General features: G+C 44.7%; 1 protein-coding gene across 1 annotated transcript in view; it reads right to left on the reverse strand.

Moving 5' to 3' along the window:
• Window positions 1–18,944, reverse strand: part of SREBP (Sterol regulatory element binding protein) — a 35,013-nt gene extending 16,069 nt beyond the window's left edge. Inside the window, exons 1-11 of the mRNA XM_065441722.1 lie at window positions 18,752–18,944; window positions 17,432–17,718; window positions 14,546–14,797; window positions 13,127–13,317; window positions 10,244–10,376; window positions 10,025–10,148; window positions 6,887–7,234; window positions 5,412–5,590; window positions 3,571–3,829; window positions 1,811–1,983; window positions 456–621 (exon numbers count right to left, since the gene is read on the reverse strand). Of these exons, the coding sequence (XP_065297794.1) occupies window positions 456–621; window positions 1,811–1,983; window positions 3,571–3,829; window positions 5,412–5,590; window positions 6,887–7,234; window positions 10,025–10,148; window positions 10,244–10,376; window positions 13,127–13,317; window positions 14,546–14,797; window positions 17,432–17,718; window positions 18,752–18,782 (2,143 nt within the window). The 5' untranslated portion in view covers window positions 18,783–18,944. The remainder of the gene's footprint in view (window positions 1–455; window positions 622–1,810; window positions 1,984–3,570; window positions 3,830–5,411; window positions 5,591–6,886; window positions 7,235–10,024; window positions 10,149–10,243; window positions 10,377–13,126; window positions 13,318–14,545; window positions 14,798–17,431; window positions 17,719–18,751) is intronic.
• Window positions 18,945–24,099: the final 5,155 nt, after the last annotated feature.

Below are 24,099 nucleotides of genomic sequence, written 5' to 3' on the forward strand. Positions count from 1 at the left end.
CTACCTTAAAAAAAAAATTATACTCCTGTTAACCCTTGGCCCACTTAGGCTAACAAGCCTAAGCGGGCCATACATAAATGTATGGGCCCTAAATATACGGCCCATATATTTGTTTTATTAAATCAATCAATCAATCAATCAATCAATCATTCAATCATTTATTAGCTGCTGAAAATCGGTGATATCATTTCCTGTGATGCACAATCTGTGCTTGCCAATTAAGTCCACCATATGAATCCACCATTTAGAAACAGAAAATTGCACTGTAGAGCGCTTACTTGAAGCGAATGCATTGTATGCTATCTCCACATTTTGTTACACTATAAGCATTGTCCCTTCTACACAATGTTGTCGTTTCCAACAAACAAAATGAAGGATAAAGATGCATCAAGAAAGCAACATTCCTGCTGAAGCAATGGGTCCCAAGCAAAAAAGGAAAACAAGAAAATGCTCACAGCAGTCTCCCCTTCGAGTGAATGCATCCTCTGATGTCCCTTGCAATGGAATCCACTCTCGACTAAGGAGGAAACTGCGGCCATTCTCTTCGAAGACCCATTTCAGTTCAGCAGGTACTGCATTTGGCGAAGACCACACACGACGAGCGCGGAACAGCAGAAGCCTCTGAATATTACAAAGACACATAAACAGATGAATCAGACTGTGTACCAAGCAGTGGCCTGGTCACTGCAGCGGACAAAGATAAAGTGATCTACTGATTGAGTGGGTTAAACATGCTAATGCAACATCTGGACTATGAAGGATGCTGTAGTGCAAGGCTCTAGATTAACTGACTACATGGAACTCTTAACCAGGCACTTAAACCTATGGGTAAGAGCATTTCTGCATTGCACCTCCATGGCAACGTGACCACAGAGACCAAGATTCAAACTCATGATCTTGTGCACGGCAGCAGAGCACCACTGCCACTGAGCCATTGTGGCGAGTTTCAGCAGACAATGAAAATATGCATAATTCTGCATGCAAAAAACATAACGTACAGGCCTACACCAGTACAGTAGCCATATGTTGGACCTGTCAGCAAGTATGCAAAGTAAGAACCTCCAGTCTGGCCCCACAACTTCTACGATACACTGTGACAAATTTATAACTTAGCGGTTGACACCCTGGCACTTTTGTTTCTGTTGCCATGTTTTCACCACCATGTCTTTCAAAAGGAGGACAGTTCAGCAAACGAAAAATGTAATTACAGGGACGCTATATTAAGCTAAATTTGGGGATTACACCTTCAAAATTCCAAACAGGCCAATATTGTCGAGGGCAGAACCTCATGTAAGCCAAAAATGCAAAAATAAACACCACAGCCTTAACAAGCCCTTACCAGAGCTTCGTGACGTCACATACCTTAAGATTGGCTCGAGGTTAGTTACTCATTTGCTAGTACAAAATAATTAGATTTTATCCAAAAGTAAGCACACATCCAACTCGGAAACTTCAGGGTGCTTTGCTCCAGGAATTGCTCATCCTGCACAAACTGCATCTAGCCTCTGCATGCAATCACACTAAACTACAAAACTACTTTGCACCCCTTTGTTACATACAATGTTTTTCTCATTGAGCAGTGGTCTTCTGCTTGTACAAATGGTGCAGAATGTGCAATATTTATGGCATCTCCTCACATAATTTTTTTTTATTGTGTGCCTTGCACGAAGAGGGTCATCGACAATTAAATGCTGCTGCTACAACACCATCACAGCCTTTGCCTACTTTTTGTCATTCAAAGTGTGGCGAAAGCTGTGCTGGCACCCCTCCACCCCCTCCTTCAAGGACAATCCCTGCCATTGACACCTACGGGTGCAAAGAGGAGGCGCACGTGGCAGCAGTCAAGCAGACGCAGGGCAGCTCCAAGATAGATGTGGCAAAGGAGACGACGGCCGAGCATCTCCGCACCAGCCACCTGAGCCCAGTTCACAGAGGCAAGGGCGTGTGCCACACCTTGCCAACGCCCCCAAGAAGACACATGACCTGCATGACAAGAGATGTTGACGCAGCAGAACAGGTTCACAACAGGCACGAACTTATGAGCCAAAGTTGTCACATAATGTGTAAGAACGGAGACTAGCGACAATGCATACAGTGGGATTGTAGCACACTGGAACATCAGTAAGTTGTAGGGGTGTGCAAATACTCGACTATCACTGAAACGAAGAGGATAATAAACATGCAAATAATTCAATTCACGAATAGAATATCTACTATTCGGTATATTTGGTGTAGATACCTGCACAGTGCCGCATGTCGTGCGCGCCATGGAGCACCTCGTGGTCAATGCCATGCAAGCGAGCACTTCACTTCGTAAGTTCGTAATTTCCGGCACAAAAGGTGTGCCAAATGCACCGCTGACGGGCCGCCCCACTCGGGTTGCAGATTTTGGCTCTGCAAGCACTTCTACCTTATGTGCTCCCTGACGTCGGCCTGTTTGCTGAGGCCACCTGTCGATGCAGGGTGTCGACAGGACTGATCGAAACAATAATGTGTCTCAGAAAGAGGGAATGGCAACAAAGACAGGGTTCTCCCAAGGTTACCGATAGTTCGATACATTTTTGTTATGCAATTCCAGGAAATTCCCAAGTATGTGCAGCGCCGTGTCTTCGTGCCCCAAGTTTGTAGGCATTTATCTATGTACTAAATTTTTTCCCGATTCAATAATCGATTCGAAACCTACTATTTGATATTCACACACCCCTAGCAATTTTATGTCCCTTTATTGCAAACCTTGTCATTCTTACGGCCCTGCCTTTGTCCGTGTAAATGTATTACGAGATAACACAACAAAGAGGCTTCAGCATGTGACATGGTAGTTTTAAAATGTGCTCGCTTACTTTACTAAGAGGGCACCATAGTGGAGCGCTCCAAACTACTTGTGACCATCTTGAGCTGTTCAACAGGCACCACGAAAGAGAGTCACAAACTTAGACCTGCCAACCTTAACAGTTCAAAACTACTGCAGTTGAAGCAAGAAAAAGACTAACATTTGGCGAAAAAGACTAAAAATTGTTTTATTGCTCAAGCTGTTCAGTGAAATTAGCTTTCATTGCCCTTAGTCTCCTTGATCCGAACATTCCGTTGTTTTGAATGGCATGTTCAACCTCTTGATGATGATACGAAGATGCAGGCGCTGTGGCAACGGCAAAACCACACAATCTGCCATGTGATAGAACCCCTGGAATTCCGAATTTCTAACCAATATTTCCTAGCAGTACACTAAAAAAGTGCAGTTGGCTCAACGTCTACTTAGATTTCTTTCTAATATTTCCCCACACGATGAAGGAACACCTGGGAATTATGAAAAAAAAAAAGGAATTTGAAATTTTAATCAAATTGACCATTATCATTGCAGAGTTGCCCCCCAAAGGGGCGGGCAGTAAACCGGAGCTGCGGGCAGCATTTCCCGCGTTGCCCGCAGGGAGAATCCTGCATGGCACACAGTTTAGATATCACACGTCGCAACTGCCAACTATTGAGGTTATGTCTCTTGTAGACTAAAATGACAACAGTGCGCCAACTAGGCTAGTCCTCGACCGTTTAGCCTCCCACACCACACTTACTGACCAAGAAGGTGCAGCTCGCTGAGCTGGTGGTGGGTGAGGGCCAGTTGGGCGGCTGTGCGTGCCCGCTGTGCCTTGTCCAGTTGCCAGCCACCCGCGGCACGACGCTCGAGCCAGAGTCCTACGCGAGCCGACTGAAGCAGCTGCCGCAGTGCCTGCCAACCCACAGCACACAAGGCCTCGGGCAGGCTTCCACCAGTGAGCGGCTGACCCAGGGCACCCAGGCAAGCAGTCAGCTGCTCAGCTGCTCGTCCTGGCCGACCCTGTAGCACGGCAGTGCTGGTGTTTGCAACAGCTTTTTACAGTGAAGGTTTTAGGAAAGAAGCCCTATAAATTTATGCAAATCCTACACACTGTGGGAATCAGTGTAATGCAAAGCATTCGCAGTGACATGCCTGCCAACTTGAATATTTGTAAAAATCATGCAGACAAGGGGAAGCGTGGAAGGATGGCAGGCATTTTCAATAACTTTGCATGTAGCACACACTTTTGTAGCCTACATTCTAACTTTATTAATGATGATCTAACTTCAGATGCAGCACACAAGAAGTGGCAAACTTGCCACAGTCATCAGAGGGAGCCATGCAGAAACGACAGGAATGCTTGGCACATTTTTATTATAGCATTAGGCACCAGACATAACAGCACATTAGCTGCGCTCCTTCAGGATTGCATGGTTGCCGTCCACAATCTCCACGATGGCGATCCTGCCATAAATCTAAAGCTAGTCTTGTGAAATGTCACTCAAAGCTACAAAATGAGACCGATGGGCAACTACAAATGGCATTCAGAATGAAGGGACACAGTACCATCTTTCGCAAAGGTGGCGGCCGTGAACAACGGTCATTCTACACACTAGTTTTCGTTGGCGAGGCAGTTTGTTGGCTTTCTAAGTGTCGTGCAACCACTGCATATAGATATGCATTGATTTGGTGTGAAACTACAAGTCTAGTCGCCGATACACGATGACGCAGCTCCGATTAGGCCCAACAAGGTGGACAGTATGGTCATGACAAATTTGGCACCGGCCAATATGCTAATGGGGCGCAAGCCGTAGTGGAAACCTTGTCACTAATATGTTCCTACAGGTGGCTCATCAGTGATTACTTGGAAGATCACACGTAAGGGTAACGGGTTATACTGACGATCATTGAAGCAGCACTTGGGTCCATAGGCAACCAGCCGGCAGCTACCACAAGCATGTATGCCATGTTCATCTGTTTGTTTAAGTATGCTAGGCAGAAAGCTTTGAACTGCGTGAATCTGTCTGCGTGAACACAGAACACGCGTATGCAATACAATCTGCGTGCCATTTCAGAGGCTAATCGGCCTGATTTTCACCCATGTTTTAGTGTTTTTATACCCACTATTTTTGTTGCTCCCTCTGTCTGCGTCGTGTAAATCGTTCTGATTGGTACTATGGACCTGGCCGAACCTTATACTATAAGAGAATTCCCAATGTGGGAATGCTACGCACATCAAGGCACACCACAGCCAAATGCCTCACCAAATAGTTGAAAAATCAAATGGCAGATATTCAATTCACGAATCAAATTCTTTGAGCATTCAATATTCAATCTGAAATCAAACATTTAAGCATTTGCACACACACCCCTACCAACTATGCTTCTGTTGCTCTCCAGACACACTATGCCATCTAGTGAGTGCAGTATCAGGAGGCGAGAGCTGCTGGCAGTTACGTACAAAATGAAGAATTGGAGCAGAGAACGCTTCAGATTAATAAAACTAAATTTCTAGAATCTTTGCAATGTTTATTTTATGCCAAGAAATCTTCTGGAGTTCTTGGCAACACTGCACACTTGTAAACAACAACACAACACAAACCTGGGCAAGATCAGCATCAGCCTGTTTGCGGTGCCTCCAAAAAGCTGCATTGGCTTTGCTATTTGCTTGAGCTAGGCCATCACCATACAGCAAGAGGCGTCCAAGGCAGGCCACGGTCACCAGGATATTTAGGAACCAACCCAAAAGAGACATTGGGGAAACACCAAGCCAAGAGCTTCCTGGAAGCCGAAGCACAAGCACAGTTAGTACCTCACAAACAACAACGCTTACTGATAAAATATGCCCCACATATACAATCAGTGTGTTCATTTCCCTGATTGATACAATCAAATGGAAATCATTACACCACAAACTGAACTGCAAAATACTTAATATCCTAGTATTTAATAATGAAGTTCTCAATACAAAATAAAGGTTTATTCTTTCTCTCTCGAATATCAGTACATCATGACAACGCAATTTTACCTCCAAAGCTAATTCAACACACAAGGGCTCTCGTTCCAAGACCAAAGCTACAAACAAACAGCGGCCCACTTTGTTGTTGGCTAATGTTACAGGGCTGTGTTTAAATCACATGTGAGTGGCATAGATCCAGTGCACTGGGATAAATTCCGACCACCTGCAGTCCTTAGAGGGGCACTAAAAAGAAACACCGACTCAGTTTAGATTGATAAAGTGTTACTGAAGAATTCTACTTTCGTTAATTTTGCAGTGATAGGTTTATTACTAGAACAGAAAATGACAGTTAAAGTTTCATTCTTGAATTTCAAGCCGAAACTTCACGGCCAGTGCGCCAATGTGACATTAGATTGCAATTTTTTTTTTTTTTTTGCTTTTCAGCTGTAGTCGTTCAGTAAAAGTTTTTGAAACTTGAAGTTTAGTGTTTGGAACTTTTAGAGTACAAGGTAATCCAGGTTACTAATAAAGCATAACGACGCCCCAGCAGACATCACCCTGGCAAGCTGGTGCGGCGACGAATTTTCAAGGCCCAATATCACCACCCGTGTTTTGTTCTTGCATCTTTTCTGGTTTACCAGGAGTCTTCTCGCTATAAGAGTGGCTTTTTTGGTGGTGTGGAAGGGTAATTTACTAACACAGCTTAAATCATTTTTCTCTTTAGAGCCCCTTTAAGATGCACTGAATAGCTTTATTGCACCCCGATACCCAGCCAGCAGCCACGGTCCGGAAAGCCCAGGTATAAAGTTTTCATTTAAAAAGCCACACTCATGACATGTACATGAAGCAGTCTCTCGGCTCTGGTATGGGAGAAGGGAAAGAATGGCACTTTAAGACGCTATTCGAGGCAGAAAAATTGTCTGCACTGGCAATGAAGCTTGCCTCCTGGCAGCATGACAACCTGAATTTCCAACATCACTTACCTTCTATAATAAATTATGGGCCAATTCAAAAAGTTATTGCAATGAAATGCTCCCTAGATGGCACCATACAACATCTAATACATAGCCAATATTTGCAATGTGGCCTGGTGAAGGACCTTTTAAAGGAGTGCTTACCACTATCACCTTCTGCAGACAGAATAGTCCGGCCCGCAGCGTGCGAAGAGGCCAGCGTGTAGGTGTCACCCGGCCGGCCTGCCAGTAGCCATCCAAAGGGATTCAGAGCGAAGAAGGCGAACGTAAAGATGCAGAGAGACATGCGGGAGGTGTGCATCATGGCACCTCGCAGAGGGCTTGGGAACTTGGTCTCTGAGGGGCTCTGCGGTGGCGAGGGGGGCTCCGAGCTGCTCGTGTCCTCCATTGCGTGATCGGGCGAGCTCATGTCTGACGAAGGAGGAGTGAGTGCCACTGCCTCCTGGCTCACTTCCGCCATGAGGCCCTTCTGGTCCAGCAGCACATCAGCCACTGTGAGGAGGACAAGTCACAACCTTAGCAAAAGTACACAACTCAACCAACACGACATTACTACTATTAATGCATATAATCATCCAGATATCTTTCAATGGGCCCCGTCCTGCATCAACCAAGCCCATCCTATGCCTGCAAACTTCCTTCCCAGGCACACATTATGTTACTCAAGCACGTCACCGTTTATCCATCCTATGCATGACATAATCGGCCAGACTCCACTTAAATTTTCTTAGCTCTTTTGTTACTGCTAAAAATGTGCCAATTTTCGGTGCTTTTATGTTTTAATGTTTTATTACAAGACGTAGTACAGCGGCACTTGCACAGGGGCTGCTCAGAATGCATGAGATTAGACTCCTAGTAAAGCTTCAGTCGAAGGTTGGTCTGAAATCAAGTGCATGCTTTTGTGCGAGTGAAAACCCCACACGACAAGTACAATTGCTCGTAACCACTTGTATGTATGCTCTCAAAACAGTCATGGGTAAAACAAACCACAGTGGGAAAAATAAAGTAGCGCTTGATATTAGTTTGACACAATTACCAAAACAGCACGTGCTTATTGAGCATCCACGGTTGTTTGAGACATCAGATTGGAAAAAATGGGCAACCTAAGAGAAGCTCCTGCATCTTCACTGCTGCTGTCATTTAAAGATCAAGCTGCTGACTCAACCAAAGTGCAAACTTTATGTCATTTTATTGAGGAAATGCTAGGAGTACTGGAGGCCAGCTTCAACGACATCTCCAGTCGAATTTTATTTTTCCAGACTCTCCAATTAGCCAAAAATGATCAAATCTGACAAATAGTTAAGGTTCTGTCATTTCAGACAGTGCATGACGTTGCTAGTATAATTCCAATGGAAATGTTTAACAGCATGCAGAAAAAAGTTCCGCTCAAACTGATCGACTTCTATGGGAGCGATAACAAAAGAGTTAATCTCAACTAGTAAATTACTTACATACACATTTTCTTTTCCATATAGCACACACACACACACGGCAGTTTACAAAAGCTTTAACATCTTTGCGTTTGAATTTAAAGCCTGCAAATACGTTAGACAGAAATTCAACTTGTTTCACATCAGAAACACCCGGCACCCAAACAGCTAAAGAACAGCCATTGTAAGACAAAGGCCTCATAGTATCGGCATTTCACTGCCATTTGAAGGTTAAGTAAAATGAAACGGAAACTAATGAGTCAGAAGATCAACAACTGCATTTCCTTGTCTGGCTATTGGAGTAGACTTCCAAAATGGGCAGCAGTTTTAATGCCAAAAAATGGAGTGTGGGGCCACATTTCTCCGAAACAAAGTTGGTTCTATGTACAAACCACACAGCAACAAATCCGTATATGACGGAAACATGACAACTGAAGGCACTAGTTTCTCAACCCAACCCTCCTAACAAAATTGAAGTACCTTTATGCTGCAGTATCGGATTTCACAGCACCAAAAAAATGTCCAAATGAACTGAATGTTGAATTATCAAGGGTATCAATAAAACAAACAAATACTTACTAAGTCAACTCATCTTTATTTAGTGGATGAATCAGCAAATCCTGTGTCTATGTTGCACAAAAGCAGTGAGGAAGCTGCAATTCTCATCATCTCATGACTGATAAGTGCCCGCAGGGACCAATGCTTCGCAAATTCTTTCGCATGCATCTTTTTCCAAGAGACACATTTCAGTACTGCACACACATGCCAATTATTTTTTTTTTTTATACTCAGCTGGTTGCCAACAAATTGTCAGTCCATTACGATGTCATCTTCAACAGCTTATTCCATGTTTGTGACAATGTGCAATCAGCCATTTCGTTTAGTCAAAACAATTATTGTTTGCTGCAACTGCTGCAAACAAAATGGAAGCTGCTATTGGTGCTCAGGGAAGGTGACCCTGCAGTTCTGAAGGCACACAGCTGACGTGCGCGCTGAGTCAAAATGAAACCACTGTTTGCTGCAACCCCTGTGGATGAAACAGTGTTTGCAATCGATACAATCATGGATGGCGACTGCACAGTTATGAAGGCATGCGGCCGATGCAGTGTTATGCATGGTGGTAAATGCAAGAATAAAGCCACAAATAGGCACGAAGCATTCCAGTGCTCCTCTCGTTTACATACGAGTTATGCTGATTACTACAGCGATGTGGGATCCATCATTTAGTTTAGGTTGGACGCTAGCCCTGTTTTTGCTTTGTTGCATTGCACATTTGCAGCACTCCACGCTCGCCAAGCCTCAAGTCGTCCGAATTAACCAGTGTGATGCCAAATACAACCAGATTAATGAGAGTACCATTGCATTATGTTATGCATATGCCTACTGGGAGCAGAGGACAAGTTCAAATTACCCGATTTTCCGAGGGTCGAGTTAGCAAGGTTTTACTGTGATGTCAAGAACCCACTTGTATCATGGCATGTTCTGTAGCCGTCAAAAGATAACCAACCACAAGATATGGAAAAGGAAACAAGGAAGCTGAATCCTTACCGAATCTTGGACACATAGTCTTTAATTCAGTTCCAGTAAACCATAACTGCAACCTATTCAATGTACATGTGCCCCTTGCAGAGCAGAAATCCATATCTTTTATGAAGCGCATGTGCTGTAAATTTTCCACGCGACTGTATAATCCCAGTGAAATGTCCCCAAGGTTTACCTTGCAAGGAGCAACAAAAATGGAACAGCGTCCTAGATGAGCTTGCCACTGCCCTATAAACTATAAACTAATACGATGCCAAAAGCTGAATTACGCCTGAACGCATTTGCAGGATATAATTCCCATTAGACTCACCAGTTGCACCCGTCTGTTGGACTGCCATCTTCAGCAAAAGGTTCTCCTGCTTGAGCTTGGTATTAGCATTCTGCAGGTAGCGCAAATAGTCTATGGCCTTCCTCAAAACAGCCGACTTGTTTAACTGCAATAAAGAATGAGAATTATTGCAACAAGGCATGGTTTGTGCACACGGGGATAATCCGGTGCTCAAAAAGAAGGTCACACTGCAAGACTCACCTTGGCCTCAGGCCCGACTACCATGTTCTTCAGCTCGACAATCTTGTCATTGATGCTGCTTCGGTAACGACGCTCAATTGCGTTGTGGGCATTGCGTTTTTCTCCCTTGTTTGGAGGCTTCACTGTCACCACCCTGTCATGTGAACAAAAGCAAAAGCATGTATGCCGATGGCACCTTCCCTTGCTTTCTAGACATGCGTATTCCACAGTAAACAGCCTTGGTCTGTTCAAAGTGGGTCATGCTAAGTACAAATGCTGTGCTACGTCTTTATAGCATGATAGGCTGGCTCTTAACTATTACGTGTGTCCATTCAGATCTGTTCCCCCTCACAGGTGGGGCTGATAGATTGGTGGACTGAATGAATGTCCTGAAGTAACACAAGAAGCTAAGAGGTGTCATTACAGAAGGCTACTGATTAACCATCTAGGATTCTTAATGCTCTCCAAGAACTAAGCTCACAAGTACTTATGCACTCAACCTGAACTGATATTACAGTAGCCACAACCAAGAATCAAATCTGCGACCTCACACTCGGCAGTAAGACACCCTAGCCACTAAGTTACTGCAGTAGGTGAACACCCATTAAATCAGAAAGAGTCAAATGTCTGGCCTATAGTACTAAGCAGAACCCTTGTAAAACCTTTTGTAGGACTGACAGAATAGAATGTAGTAACTGGGCAAGCATATCAAGTGCTAGGGAAACCAGGTTGCAGTCGCATTATACGCAAGAAAATATATGAGCAAGGAACCTACAGTGGACATCTGTTAATGTGACTCCAGTTAATTAGATTTTTCAGTCATTTTGATCACTATCAAAGGTGCCTGTCACCGTGCCCATACATATTCATGGGCCCAAACTTCCGCTATTTCAATCTCAAAATTGGCCCACGCTGAATAACTTGAACTTGACTGGTCAGCTTCGCTGCAATACAGCTGCATACCAAGGATGGAAATGGGCCACTGTCACGGGACATAGCATGTGTTTCTTAATTATGTGTGCATGCACCCACCATCTCCAGTCACTGTACAAGGAACTAGACACCTCATAAACATACTGGCAGCCATTCAAAATTATTTATGTTGTTGTAGCAATGTGAGCCCTCATTTTGCCCGGCATGCGTGTCTCGTATATGAGACCGTTAATGGGGCCTAATAAGCATTATTATACACACACGCCAACACCATGCACCGAGAAACAGATAAAAACCACTGTGTTTTGGAAAACCTATCACAAAGGAAGGCGGTAAGATAAGGAAGCTCCAAAAGTTGAAGGGGCACTTAAAGTCAACAAAAGTGCGGGGGTCAAGGCTTGCCAGTAAACTTACTAAGTGTCTCAGTGCTCGCACTGTTACGGGAGACGGCGCATATGCGTATGTAAATTAAGGAACACGTGCTATGTCCCATAACATCGGCACCTTTTCAGGCTTGATATGCTTGACCGCATAACACAGCTGTACCGCGGCGAAGCTAACTTTAAAGGCGACTACAGTGAAAGCTCGTTAATTCGAACTTCAATAAATCGAATTTATGGATAATTCGAACTGTACGATTTGGTCCGGCCAAGCTCCACAGAAGTGTATGTATAAAAAAGTCCGTTAATTCGAACGCGAAAAGGTTCCCTCACGGATAATTCGAACTACGCTCGCCTGGCACACGGCCAGAGAAACGCGCCTACTGCCTACACACAAGGCTGTATTGCCTCCGAAACGGAGAGAACGGCGAGAGAAGGCAAAATCGGAAAAAAATCTAACCGACGCGGGGTCAGCCAGAAGGCAGCGGCAGCTGCCGCCTCTCCCTTCTACATAACCTCCGAGACTTCATGCCCGTTGCGAATCTCGGAGGCTTTGCAAATCTTGTACAGCTGCTAATGTTGTGCGGAGATGGCACGGCAAGCGCCATTGTAACACAGCGAATCAAGTACGTCGCAGCTGCGCTTGCAATCAAGAACCAACGAATCAGGGCCTTCGCCACCTTCACATGTTCAGCGTCTTTGTCTCGGCAGTCTTCATCGGTTGTGCACGTCTGTTTTCAGCTTAGGAGGTATCGGCCATCGCGATTCATTGTGATGGTGTTAAGCTTCGGCTAACGTTCGTTTCGGTGGACATCAGTAGTGTGGCACAGTCGGACCCAGAGCTTCGACTTCAAGATGGCGTGTGCCCGCGGCACACGCCATCTTTTTCTGACACGCCAAATTTCTGACATGCCCTACTGCTTCCAAATCGCAGTGTACTGTTGCTCTCCTTCACTTTCGTTAGTTCGAACTTTCGTTAATTCGAACTGAAGCGGCTTCCCGTTGCGGTTCGAATTAACGAGCTTTTACTGTACTGCCAAATTAATTAATAGTGCATTTTAGCGTTTTTTCTGCCATTTGATAAATTTGGCCTGCCAAGTAATTCGACCCATTTCATCGGTCTCGCCAGGATCGAATTAATGGAAGTTGACTGTATTAGTGAGGCTTTAGTGTACCAAAAGGCACTGCGCTGCATTCGAATGATAAACAGGAGCTTGTCGTTTCAACTGTGGTATATGCCAGCTGTGCAAGAGGTACTAAATCTGTGACAACACTGCAAAATTTGTGACTTCGCACAAAGGTGCTACCAATGCTGAAGTTCAAACGCAAACTTCAAAAAGCGGACGCCATTTTTACTTGTACATCACACAGTTCCAAAAGCATAACATACAAGTACAGTTTAATGCAACATTTGCCCTTAGCATCATTTCTTCTAATGGCAATCCTTAATTTCTACTTCCTGCATAGTGGTTTGCATTTTTGTCTTTGTGTCGTTTTCAAAGTGCACATGCTTAGAGACGCTACACCACCTACTAGCCCTGTTTCATCGCTCTACTGCCTTCAAAGATTACATGAAGGCAATGACATCCACCTGCTAAGCTTATCAGCTTCCAAGACTAGAGGAATTCCTGCAGCAGAAGTGGCTGCCAAGAGGGGAGCTCCTTGGGGTGCTGCTGCGACCACAGGTGCTGGCGAGAGTGGCGTGTACGCGAGGATGCTGCCAGCTGCGTTGGTGCCACAACTGTTATCCTTCACCAACTGCTGCAACAGCATCTGCTGCACCTGCATCATCAGAAGGAAATAATTGTAATGATACTTGTTGAACTTTCAAATAAAGGTTTGATCAACCTACTGAACTACAGTTACAATTTTCTTTAAAATGTTGCTGCCAAGCAGCAACACATTTTCTTTGGTTAACCCTTTCAGTGTCGTGCTTTTTCGGAGGTGACGCCCCCCCAGTGTCCATCTTTTTTTTTTCTCACACAACGGTTCATTTTTGTTTATGCAGAAGAAAAAAAATAAGACAGACAATGGAAAAAAAAAAATGTTCTATAAACTTACGACAGATGGCCGAAACACCCAAGGGTGGTGGCTTTGCCCTGGCGCAAATATTTGAACGTAGAATCGACACACTAGCGGTGCACGTTAAGTCTGGGATGCACTCCTCCTATCTGCAGATGCGTGCACTACATAAGCACGCCCACGAATGGGCACGTTCCACAACACACTAACAAAAACCTAGAATGAGTGAGCAAACCTAGATGAGAAAATATATCGCTAGAAATATACAACAACATATACATGGTGGAACTAACTCAGAGCTCACCAACTTTGTGGTACTATACATATCTGAGTGGTGAGAGTGGAGAACATACAGGCACATCAGTGACATGGCGGGACAGAAATGCGGAAACGTACTAGTATGTCAGTGACACTGAAAAGGTCAATGCCCAATACTGTGTCAAGCTTATAGTGACATGTGTGCCCAACTTAAACTACACAGAGATGAGGAAGTAAAATGTTTTTAATGCAAGCAAGGACAGATACCACGTTACCACCATGTAGTAACACAGTATCTACAGTGCAACAATGTGACACCATGTGGCTAGATGTGATAACGTTTAAGGCTAAGGCCTTTCGTAACACTACTAGATATCTTGGTGCTCCACTTGATTTAGTTACTATACTGTTTCATTTCTTGTGCGTTTGCTTACTACCTATATGTCTCAGGTTGTAAACAAAGTTTAGTTGAAAGTCAACACTTCCTGTATACTGCACTTTATGTACCGTGCCTGTCCATTTATGTGCTGAAATGTATCATGTCAAGCAACACAGCCAAACCTACAACTCGCTCAACCACAGTATCACTTGTGCACACCACTGAGCTATCGACCTCTTAAAGTAAATGTGACTACTATAATCTTCAAATTAAGCTAAAGCAACTGCTTTGCTGTGCTATCAAATGTTTCTATATCTCTGATATGAGTTCGCAGTGAATGCAACCAGTTACCTTCTGTGTGGGCAGCTGGGAGAGGCGGCTGATGCGCTGCTGCTGCTGTGTCTGCTGTTCCTTGAGTGCAGCCAGCAGCTCAGCGACTGAAGGCATGGGGGTTGGCTGCAGCGTGGCCACCCGCGGAGCTACAGCTTGGTGTGAGAATGGTCGCACCACTGTAACCTTTTGCGGCTGTTGTCTGGGGGCACTGACTGTCGAAGCAGCAGCAGGGGCAGCATTGTTTGCTGCTGTCGCCGCTGGGATGCACACCTGGGCAGGGAAGCAGTGCATGCCCAATCTGCCGCACCAAACTTCTACAAAACAGGACTTTCAAAGCATTTCACACCATGGAGCAAAACAGTTACCCACACACCAGGTCCCATCGGTAAACTTTGCATACATGCCCAGTTTTGAAGGGATACTAAAAAACTGTCACTAAGTTTACACTTGAAAATTGCTTCAAGTATACAAGAAATAGCGCAGCTAAAGGAAGACAAGGAAGCAAATAAATATCATGGGAGAAGTGCTGACTGCCACAGCCAACTGTATTACAATAAAAGGTCACCAACCTTTTGTTGTACCTGCCTCGCTGAAGCATGCGTACACAAGTGCAAGACAAAAGTATCAGCATGTATGCATGCCTATGTCCATGTCATAAAGCTCACTTGTCATTACGTGATGAAGCATAAAGCCTACTACAAACTTTTGTAGCAAATGGCCTCCTACTTTATGGATGCATTCTTAAAATACCATCAAAATCACTTAGGGCACATTCACACCGGCGACTTGAGGAGGTCGCGCGACCATTTGCGACTCGCAATCAAAAAGCGACCGAAGGCGACTGATGTTCACACCGGCAAGCCCGGCTGAGCGCGACCCGCAAGTCGCAATTCCGGAGATTCAGCGAGAACTCTCGGAATCTACGCGGAATTTGAATGTGACGCCGGAGGAGGCCGGATGTAGACACACGAAGGATAACTTCCGGTGCGCCGCTGATTGGTTTATCAGTTTGGCGACCACGGTCGCGCGACTGAAAAATCGCGCAGAGAGCGACTCGCCCAAAATGGTCGCTTTTCAAGAAAGGCGACCGTTTGCGACTGGTCGCAAAGCGACCAACTTGGTCGCGCGACCTCCTCAAGTCGCCGGTGTGAATGTGCCCTTACTGCATGCTGCTGATGCAATGGTCCCCATATATAACATTTGCATTTAAACGGTTACACTGACTACACCTTCTAATGACTTTTGGCTTAAAGCAGTGTTCTGCATTGTATTAAATTGTTAAATTTTCATGCTTTTGACAACATTTACAGAAAACACTGACTAGCCACTCGTCGTTCACCTCTTCCATTTAGTTGTACCTCAGGCCATCTACCACGCTGGCTGTTCTAAATTCTACAATTTTTCCATGTTTTCCTTAACTATGCATATTAAGATGGAAAACTGAGCTAGTTGGTAGGCATTCATGTTGAAGTTCGTGTAACGCTCACAGTCCCCTACTAGTTTCAGGAAAATTCCCTGACAGTCTATGATACTGGAGATTTAGACGGAGGATGAAATGGTAGTTTCTAGCTTGCCAAGTAACTAAGCTAGCCCATAATTTTTAACAATTACTTTTAGTAGGCTGTAAATATGGCAGGATGCACTACGAGATTTGTGTGATTCATCTGTTTCATAATATCCCAAACTATCAGCCAGGCTCACACTCACACAACTAGCAAAAGAAGCATCATTATAGATTACGTAGCTATTGTTGAAAACGTCGCTTCCTTTTGGCATACCACTAGCTGCGCCATGACCACTGTAATACTAATTTTCCTGATAAAAGCAGCTAGGGTGAAAATTTCTTGTTTTATTCATGAATAGTCCAGAATTGATAAACTCCATGAAAATTTCACGTTTTCCCTCATGCGAGACATTGTGCACTTAACAATTAGCAATGTACAAGGTACATTCGATTTGCCTGTACAGCTTGAACCAGTTCACGAGGTACTGCATTCTGCCATTTGTTTCAGCAGTGTAGCAATGGCGCCCTCTGAAACATGCCGTTCATTTCAAAAGGTGAAGGAACGGTGCAGGGCTGGTTGACAATTTTGCTTCACCCTCTCTACTGTCGGTGCTGGCTTGGTGCAGACATCCAGGTGCAAAGCAACAGTGCAGCTAATGACACAGTACACATGCACAAGCGCCATCAAAACCCCGCTTAAGTGCAGCTGCCATGTCTATGCAAGTGCAGGTGTATTTATGCCTCATAAGCTGATCATACCAGCAGTTCAGGATCTCGCAAGTTTATGCACTGCGTGCACATTAGTTGGGCAAAACATAATGCCTGCACCATGTCTGCACCTTAGAGTTCATTTTTGGTGTCGTGCTGTGCCTGCAACATAGAAATTGACAAGCAAAATTTCTGAAATTTTCATGAACCGCCATGAACTGGTTAACAATGGTGCAGGCTAATCGAACAGACCTACAGTGTTTGGACAGTTTTCTGGTCACTTTGGATAGCATTGAGTGAAGTTTCATGACCTGCGAAAGCACTCAAAATCACACGCACACATTGTGCCAATGAGGGAACACATAAAATGCTAGTTTTTTGTCTAAACAACTCACTATATAAGAGTGCACGAAACAGTTTCACCCATGCAGTAACAAGCAGTTCCACTCTTCCGTTGTTCATGAAACCCAATATTGTTTATCCAGCCTCACTACAGACAATGTCAAATTCTGGCAGAAAAGGCAAGTGCTGCAATGGTGGTGGTGGTGTCAAAACATGGTGTCATATAAAACCCACTGCAAAACATTGTGAAATTTGAGCACAAACAAGGAATAAGTGGAATAGCTGAAAGAGCCATTTACATAGAGCTCTCTTATTCAACACAATGTCTGGCAGCTTCCAAACAAGCACACCTTCTGTGGTTGTACAACCAGCGTACGCTTGGGTGGTTCCTGGACAGGTGCTGCCACTTGGAGAATGGTGGCAGGCACCACCGGATCACCTGTTGCCAGGTATGAACTTGGGTTTGTCACAAGTCCATCAGTCAATGATGACTCCCCTTCGAAGAACTCGAGGTCTAAGTCCTCTTCTTTGATGCCCATAAGTGCTGGATCCTCTGGCAGCACAGGCAGGCCCAGCAGTTCATTGTCGAAAAGCTCCGAAGACCCAATAAGGGACTCGGGCATCAGGTTGAACATATCTAAACGAAAGCACAGAAGATATTGTGAAAAAAAGAAAGTGTTCAAGCTAGCCCACAAATGCACAGATATTACTTAAAGAGGGAAAACCGAGAAACAAATGACATGCATCAAATTCCTAGCAACATTAAGGCTATTCAAACAAAGCTCAGCCAAGTCTGCATTCTCAACTGGCCACTTATGGCGAAACTTTCGTTTAAGCATGACCCTGCAATGAGTATAGTGCCTTAGTTTTACTAAGAGGCACTCACTGATGTCGCAAACTTCCTGTTGCCCCTTCTATACACGCAGTTGAGACGTAACCAACGTAAAAATAATTAAGGGTCATGAGCCAGGTAACACGGCTGGCATTTATTATGGAACCAGCCGACTGCTGCGTAGTGAAAGTGATGCCTTCCAATGTGACCCATTGAGAACACAATTTATAGCGTTTCCAGACATTTGAAATGCCACTTGTTCACCCAGATAAAATCCAAACTCACGTTATGACAAGGACAAAGCGTATATGTGTCTAAGGCAATACCATTTCGAATTCACAAGTTCAAGAACAAAAATAACACGTTCTGAATATTATATTTGAGTTCCTTTATAGTAAAGATGCACAGAGGACAACATTAAGTTTATTTCTCACGTCGCATTTAGTACGCAACGAGTACACATATCGCCACTTTCCCGCCTTCTGTTGGCAGGACTTTTTTGTGGATCATGAAGGTTTCTCCATGCTTGACCAACGCATCTTCGTAAATAACATTTATTGTCATTCCAAGAAATCGTTCTAAACTTAATGGGACTTAACGAAACGAAAGCTCGGAAGAAAAACAATGATGCAATACGACGAGCATCGATAGAGCAACGCGAACTACTGAAACAGCGGTTAGCATAGCATCTAGCTAAAGAATAAGCAATACTCGCGTGGTAAGCGGTGACCAAAAACGGCCTTCTGAAACCTGCGCTGTCCGCCACGAGCCAGACTACGAGCTCGCGCCCTGCAAGATGCCATGTCACACGGAGATTCTCAGTGTCAATGGTACGCACCATCGATATCTGAAGTGGACGTGGGGTCCATGACATCGTTTTCTTGAGGATCCCGCACTATGGAAGGATCACTTCAAAACAACACTTATTTACCAGGAAATTTTTAAAGGTCCATGCCAGTATTTTCCGTGAGTTGCTTGCGCACCCGACATGAGACCACGAGATCTTGGCCAATCGGAAAACACGCCACCGATCGGGTGATCACTAACGTCACCGGTTGGCCCCACAGCGCCGTGCAACGACTCTTTTTAAGCCAAGTTATTTTTAAATGTAGAAGTAAAACGATAATATTTAAAAGCAATTAACACAAAGTTTATATAAATACAGAATTTCTAAAACAAAATAATTACGTTTTGTTTTTATGATTAAAGATTACTTTAAGAAATATCTTGCAACAGCTTTAGAGATCCTCACCGCTGGATGAAGCTGGCAATCTCGGAGGCTATTTTTTTTCTTTTTCTCTTGGTGCAAAACATAGAGTTTCTCTATGGCGCAAACTAATGCAAATGTTTGTGGGTGCAAGCTTTAATGTGCGCGCATTTACCCGCGTAGTGCACCACAATATTTTCGCACGTGCCGCAAACATGACCTTAAGTTGGTTTCCGGCTGATGAGCCGGTACTGTGTGTGCAGTGGCTATCAGTTGCTATAATTCCCCGCATTGGATAGAGAGAAAGTCTGGGTGTGGGTGCGTGTGTGTGTGTGAGAAAGAGAGAGGGGGAGCACGTCACTGTGTATAATGAATGTAATTATCGGAAATATACGAATTAAATAAACTAATAAATAGGGAGGTTATTTAGGGAGGTTAAGAGGGAGGCATATTTTGCATATGCAAACGGCTTTGGGTGCCCAAAGAAAGATTTGTGAGCCCGAATCACCCCGCCCTGCACTTGCGCTACAATGTACAGCTTTAGAGTTCTTTTGTGTACTTCTTTTCGCACGCCCCGCGGATTGAGTCCCCTAACTCTGGGTACGCAAAATCTAAAAATTTCGAATGACGTGGGCTTCTCCTCACACGCTCTCGCATTGTCGAGAAGCAACGTACGCAGGCAAATAGCTACATGTTCAAAATTAGTTGGTCTAAAATTAAATAGACAGCAACGGGGCAAGTTGTTCACTTTGTTTGCTTTTATTACAAAATTTAAAAAATAAAAAAAGGCGGCAGAACTCATTTCACGATGACTGCAGTCGACGGTAATGCATATAGTGGCAATGGTAAAGCCAAAATATCTATCGTGTGGATCCCACGCGACCTTCTAAGCTTCCAAAGCCGTGTGGATTCTGCGACCCGTTTAGCGACCTCTCCGTCGTCACTGCCTCAGCTCTTTCACCTAGATGGTGCCACTCTCCTTTCAACAAGAAAGGAGCACCTCCGGCGCCGCACACATGCTCTCATACCTCCGTGTGCGGTAAACCTACCCCGCGGTCTCACCCGTGCAGAGGAGGTTGCGCTTCGGAGGATCCGGGTCGGGGTTGCCCTCACTCCTGCCGTCATTCGGAAGTGACGGCACTTTCGCCAGTTATATTCTCGCCCTGGGTGTCCCGTCTGCAAGCCGCGAAATGCTGAATCCAACACCCACCACGTGCTGTGAGTTTGCCCTGCTTTGAAACCGACGAGGATCCTGCACCTCGCAGCAGCGGGTCTTTCGCCGCATAATCCTATCGATTACGCAGGGACCACATTATCGATCCTTCTTGGACTTAATTAGATCCGCAAATCTTTTTTCATTCATTTACTCATCCTTATTCACCCACTCTACCATGGATTCTAACCAACTAGCCCGCCAACGTGTTTTAACCTTGTTCACACAGGTCACCCCCATCCCATAACCCTATATGCCCTGAGGCATTTACCCTCGCATAAAAAAAAATTATGAGTTTAGCATTGAATCAATGTAGCGACCACGACGTTTTGCCACCATCGAAACGAGATATGTACAAGACGTGACTCCACCCCTATTCCTCTTTCACGCTTCCTTAAGAAACACTCAGTGCCATCTAGCGGAGCCGCCGCGAAGCATGCGCGTGACCTCCGAAATGCTTGGCGCATCGGCGCGCGAGAACACTCAGAAACGCTTTATGGTGGCTGGAGGCATAAAGGCGTCATGCGGCAACCGAGGTAACTTCTCTCTCGCGCTTCTTTGTGGCACGCTGCACCCCCTAGAGTGACACTGCTGAGAACTCCACGCGTGGCCTCCAAGACGAGAAGTGTAGCGCACCGTTGTCTGTGAACGCTGTAAACCATTCCCTCGCTTGTCGTATACTGATTGGCACATACTGCAGTAAACCAAATTGGCGAGAGGCTCATTGAAAAACGGCACATATCCAGTGTATTCTGGGCGTGGCCTGCTAAACCGTCGGCTTGCTCTCCTTCAGGAACCCTAAGACCTTGGTCAGATTCCGCTGAGCATTGGAGAAATTTAAGAGATATTTTTCGTCATTTCGTCGCTAAGAATCCCTGGCTCCAGACAGGCCGCCATTGGAATCTGAACCTGGCAACGTTTAACGTTAGAACGTTATCTAATGAGGCGAGTCTAGCAGCGTTATTGGAGGAATAAGAGGGTAGTAAATGGGATATAATAGGGCTCAGTGAGGTAAGGAGGACAAAAGAAGCATATATAGTGCTAAAAAGCGGGCACGTCCTGTGCTACCGGGGCTTAGCGGAGAGACGAGAACTGGGAGTCGGATTCCTGATTAATAAGGATATAGCTGGTAACATCCAGGAATTCTATAGCATTAACGAGAGAGTGGCAGGACTTGTTGTGAAAGTTAATAAGAGGTACAAATTGAAGGTCGTACAGGTCTACGCCTCTACATCCAGTCATGATGACCAGGAAGTCGAAAGCTTCTATGAGGACGTGGAATCGGCGATGGGTGAAGTAAAAACAAAATACACTATACTGATGGGTGACTTCAATGCCAAGGTAGGCAAGAAGCAAGCTGGAGACAAGTCAGTGGGGGAATATGGTATAGGCTCTAGGAATAGCAGGGGAGAATTATTAGTAGCTTTCGCAGAACAGAATAATATGCGGATAATGAATACCTTCTTCCGCAAGCGGGATAGACGAAAATGGACGTGGAGGAGCCCGAATGGCGATGCTAGAAATGAAATAGACTTCATACTCTGCGCTAACCTTGGCATCATAAAAGATGTGGACGTGCTCGGCAAGGTGCGCTGCAGTGACCATAGGATTGTAAGAACTCCAATTAGCCTAGACTCGAGGAGGGGACGGAATAAACTGGTACACAAGAAGCCAATCAATGAGTTAGCGGTAAGAGGGAATCTAGAGGAATTCCAGATCAAGCTACAGAACAGATATTCGGCTTTAACTCAAGAAGAGGACCTTAGTGTTGAAGCAATGAACGACAATCTTGTGGGCATCATTAAGGAGTGTGCAATAGAAGTCGGTGTTAACTCCATTAGACAGGATACCAGTAAGCTATTGCAGGAGACGAAAGATCTGATCAAGAAATGCCAATGTATGAAAGCCTCTAACCCTACAGCTAGAATAGAACTGGCAGAACTTTCGAAGTTAATCAACAAGCGTAAGACAGCTGATATAAGGACCTATAATATGGAAAGAATTGAACATGCTCTCAGGAACGGAGGAAGCCTAAAAGCAGTGAAGAAGAAGCTAGGAATAGGCAAAAATCAGATGTATGCGTTAAAAGACAAAGCCGGCAATATCATTACTAATATGGATGAGATAGTTCAAGTGGTTGAGGAGTTCTATAGAGATTTATACAGTATCAGTGGCACCCAAGAAGATACTGTGAGAGAGAATAGACTAGAGAAATTTGAAATCCCACAAGTAACGCCGTAAGAAGTAAAGAACGCCTTGGGAGCTATGCAAAGGGGGAAGGCAGCAGGAGGGGATCAGGTAACAGCAGATTTTTTGAAGGATGGTGGGCACATTGTTCTAGAAAAACTGGCCCCACTTTATACACAATGCCTAATGACCTCGAGCGTACCGGAATCTTGGAAGAACGCTAACATATGATCCTAATCCATAAGAAAGGGGACGCCAAGGACCTGAAAAATTATAGACCGATCAGCTTACTGTCCGTTGCCTACAAAGTATTTACTAAGGTAATCGCAAATAGAATCAGGAACACCTTAGACTTCTGTCAACCAAAGGACCAGGTAGGATTCCGTAAAGGCTACTCAACAATAGACCATATTCACACTATCAATCAGGTGATAGGGAAATGTGCGGAATATAACCAACCCTTATATATAGTTTTCATTGATTACGAAAAAGCGTTTGATTCTGTTGAAACCTCAGCAGTCATGGAGGCATTACGGAATCAGGGCGTAGACGAGCCATACGTAAACATACTGAAAGATATCTATAGCGGCTCCACAGCCACCGTAGTCCTCCATAAAGAAAGCAACTAAATCCCAATAAAGAAAGGCGTCAGGCAGGGAGATACGATCTCTCCAATGCTATTCACAGCGTGTTTACACGAGGTATGCAGTGACCTGGATTGGGAAGAATTGGGGATAAGAGTTAATGGAAAATACTTCAGTAACTTGCGATTCGCTGATGGTAATGCCTTGCTTAGTAGCTCAGGGGACCAATTGCAATGCATGATCACTGACGTGGAGAGGCAAAGCAGAAGAGTGGGTCTAAAAATTAATCTGCAGAAAACTAAAGTAATGTTTAACAGTCTCGGAAGAGAACAGCAATTTACAATAGGTAGCGAGGCACTGGAAGTAGTAAGGGAATACATCTACTTAGGGCAGGTAGTGACGGCGGATCCGGATCATGAGACTGAAATAATCAGAAGAATAAGAATGGGCTGGGGTGCGTTGGTCACGCATTCTCAGATCATGAACAACAGGTTGCCATTATCCCTCAAGAGAAAAGTGTATAACAGCTGTGTCTTACCAGTACTCACGAACGGGGCAGAAACCTGGAGGCTTACGAAAAGGTTCTACTTAAATTGAGGACGACGCAACGGGCTATGGAAAGAAGAATGATGGGTGTAACATTAAGGGATAAGAAAAGAGCTGATTGGGTGAGGGAACAAACGTGAGTAAATGACATCGTAGTTGAAATCAAGAAAAAGAAATGGGCATGGGCAGGACATTTAATGAGGAGGGAAGATAACCCATTGTCATTAAGGGTTACGGATTGGATTCCAAGGGAAGGGAAGCGTAGCAGGGGGCGGCAGAAAGTTAGGTGCGCGGATGAGATTAAGAAGTTTGCAGGGACAACATGTCCACTATTAGTACATGACCAGGGTAGTTGGAGAAGTATGGGAGAGGCCTTTGCCCTGCAGTGGGCGTAACGAGGTTGATGATGATGATGATTTCGTCATCGTAGAGTGCCACATTCCCAGTGG

Source organism: Dermacentor albipictus, chromosome 3 (genome assembly GCF_038994185.2).
Source record: "Dermacentor albipictus isolate Rhodes 1998 colony chromosome 3, USDA_Dalb.pri_finalv2, whole genome shotgun sequence".
NCBI lineage: Eukaryota > Metazoa > Arthropoda > Arachnida > Ixodida > Ixodidae > Dermacentor > Dermacentor albipictus.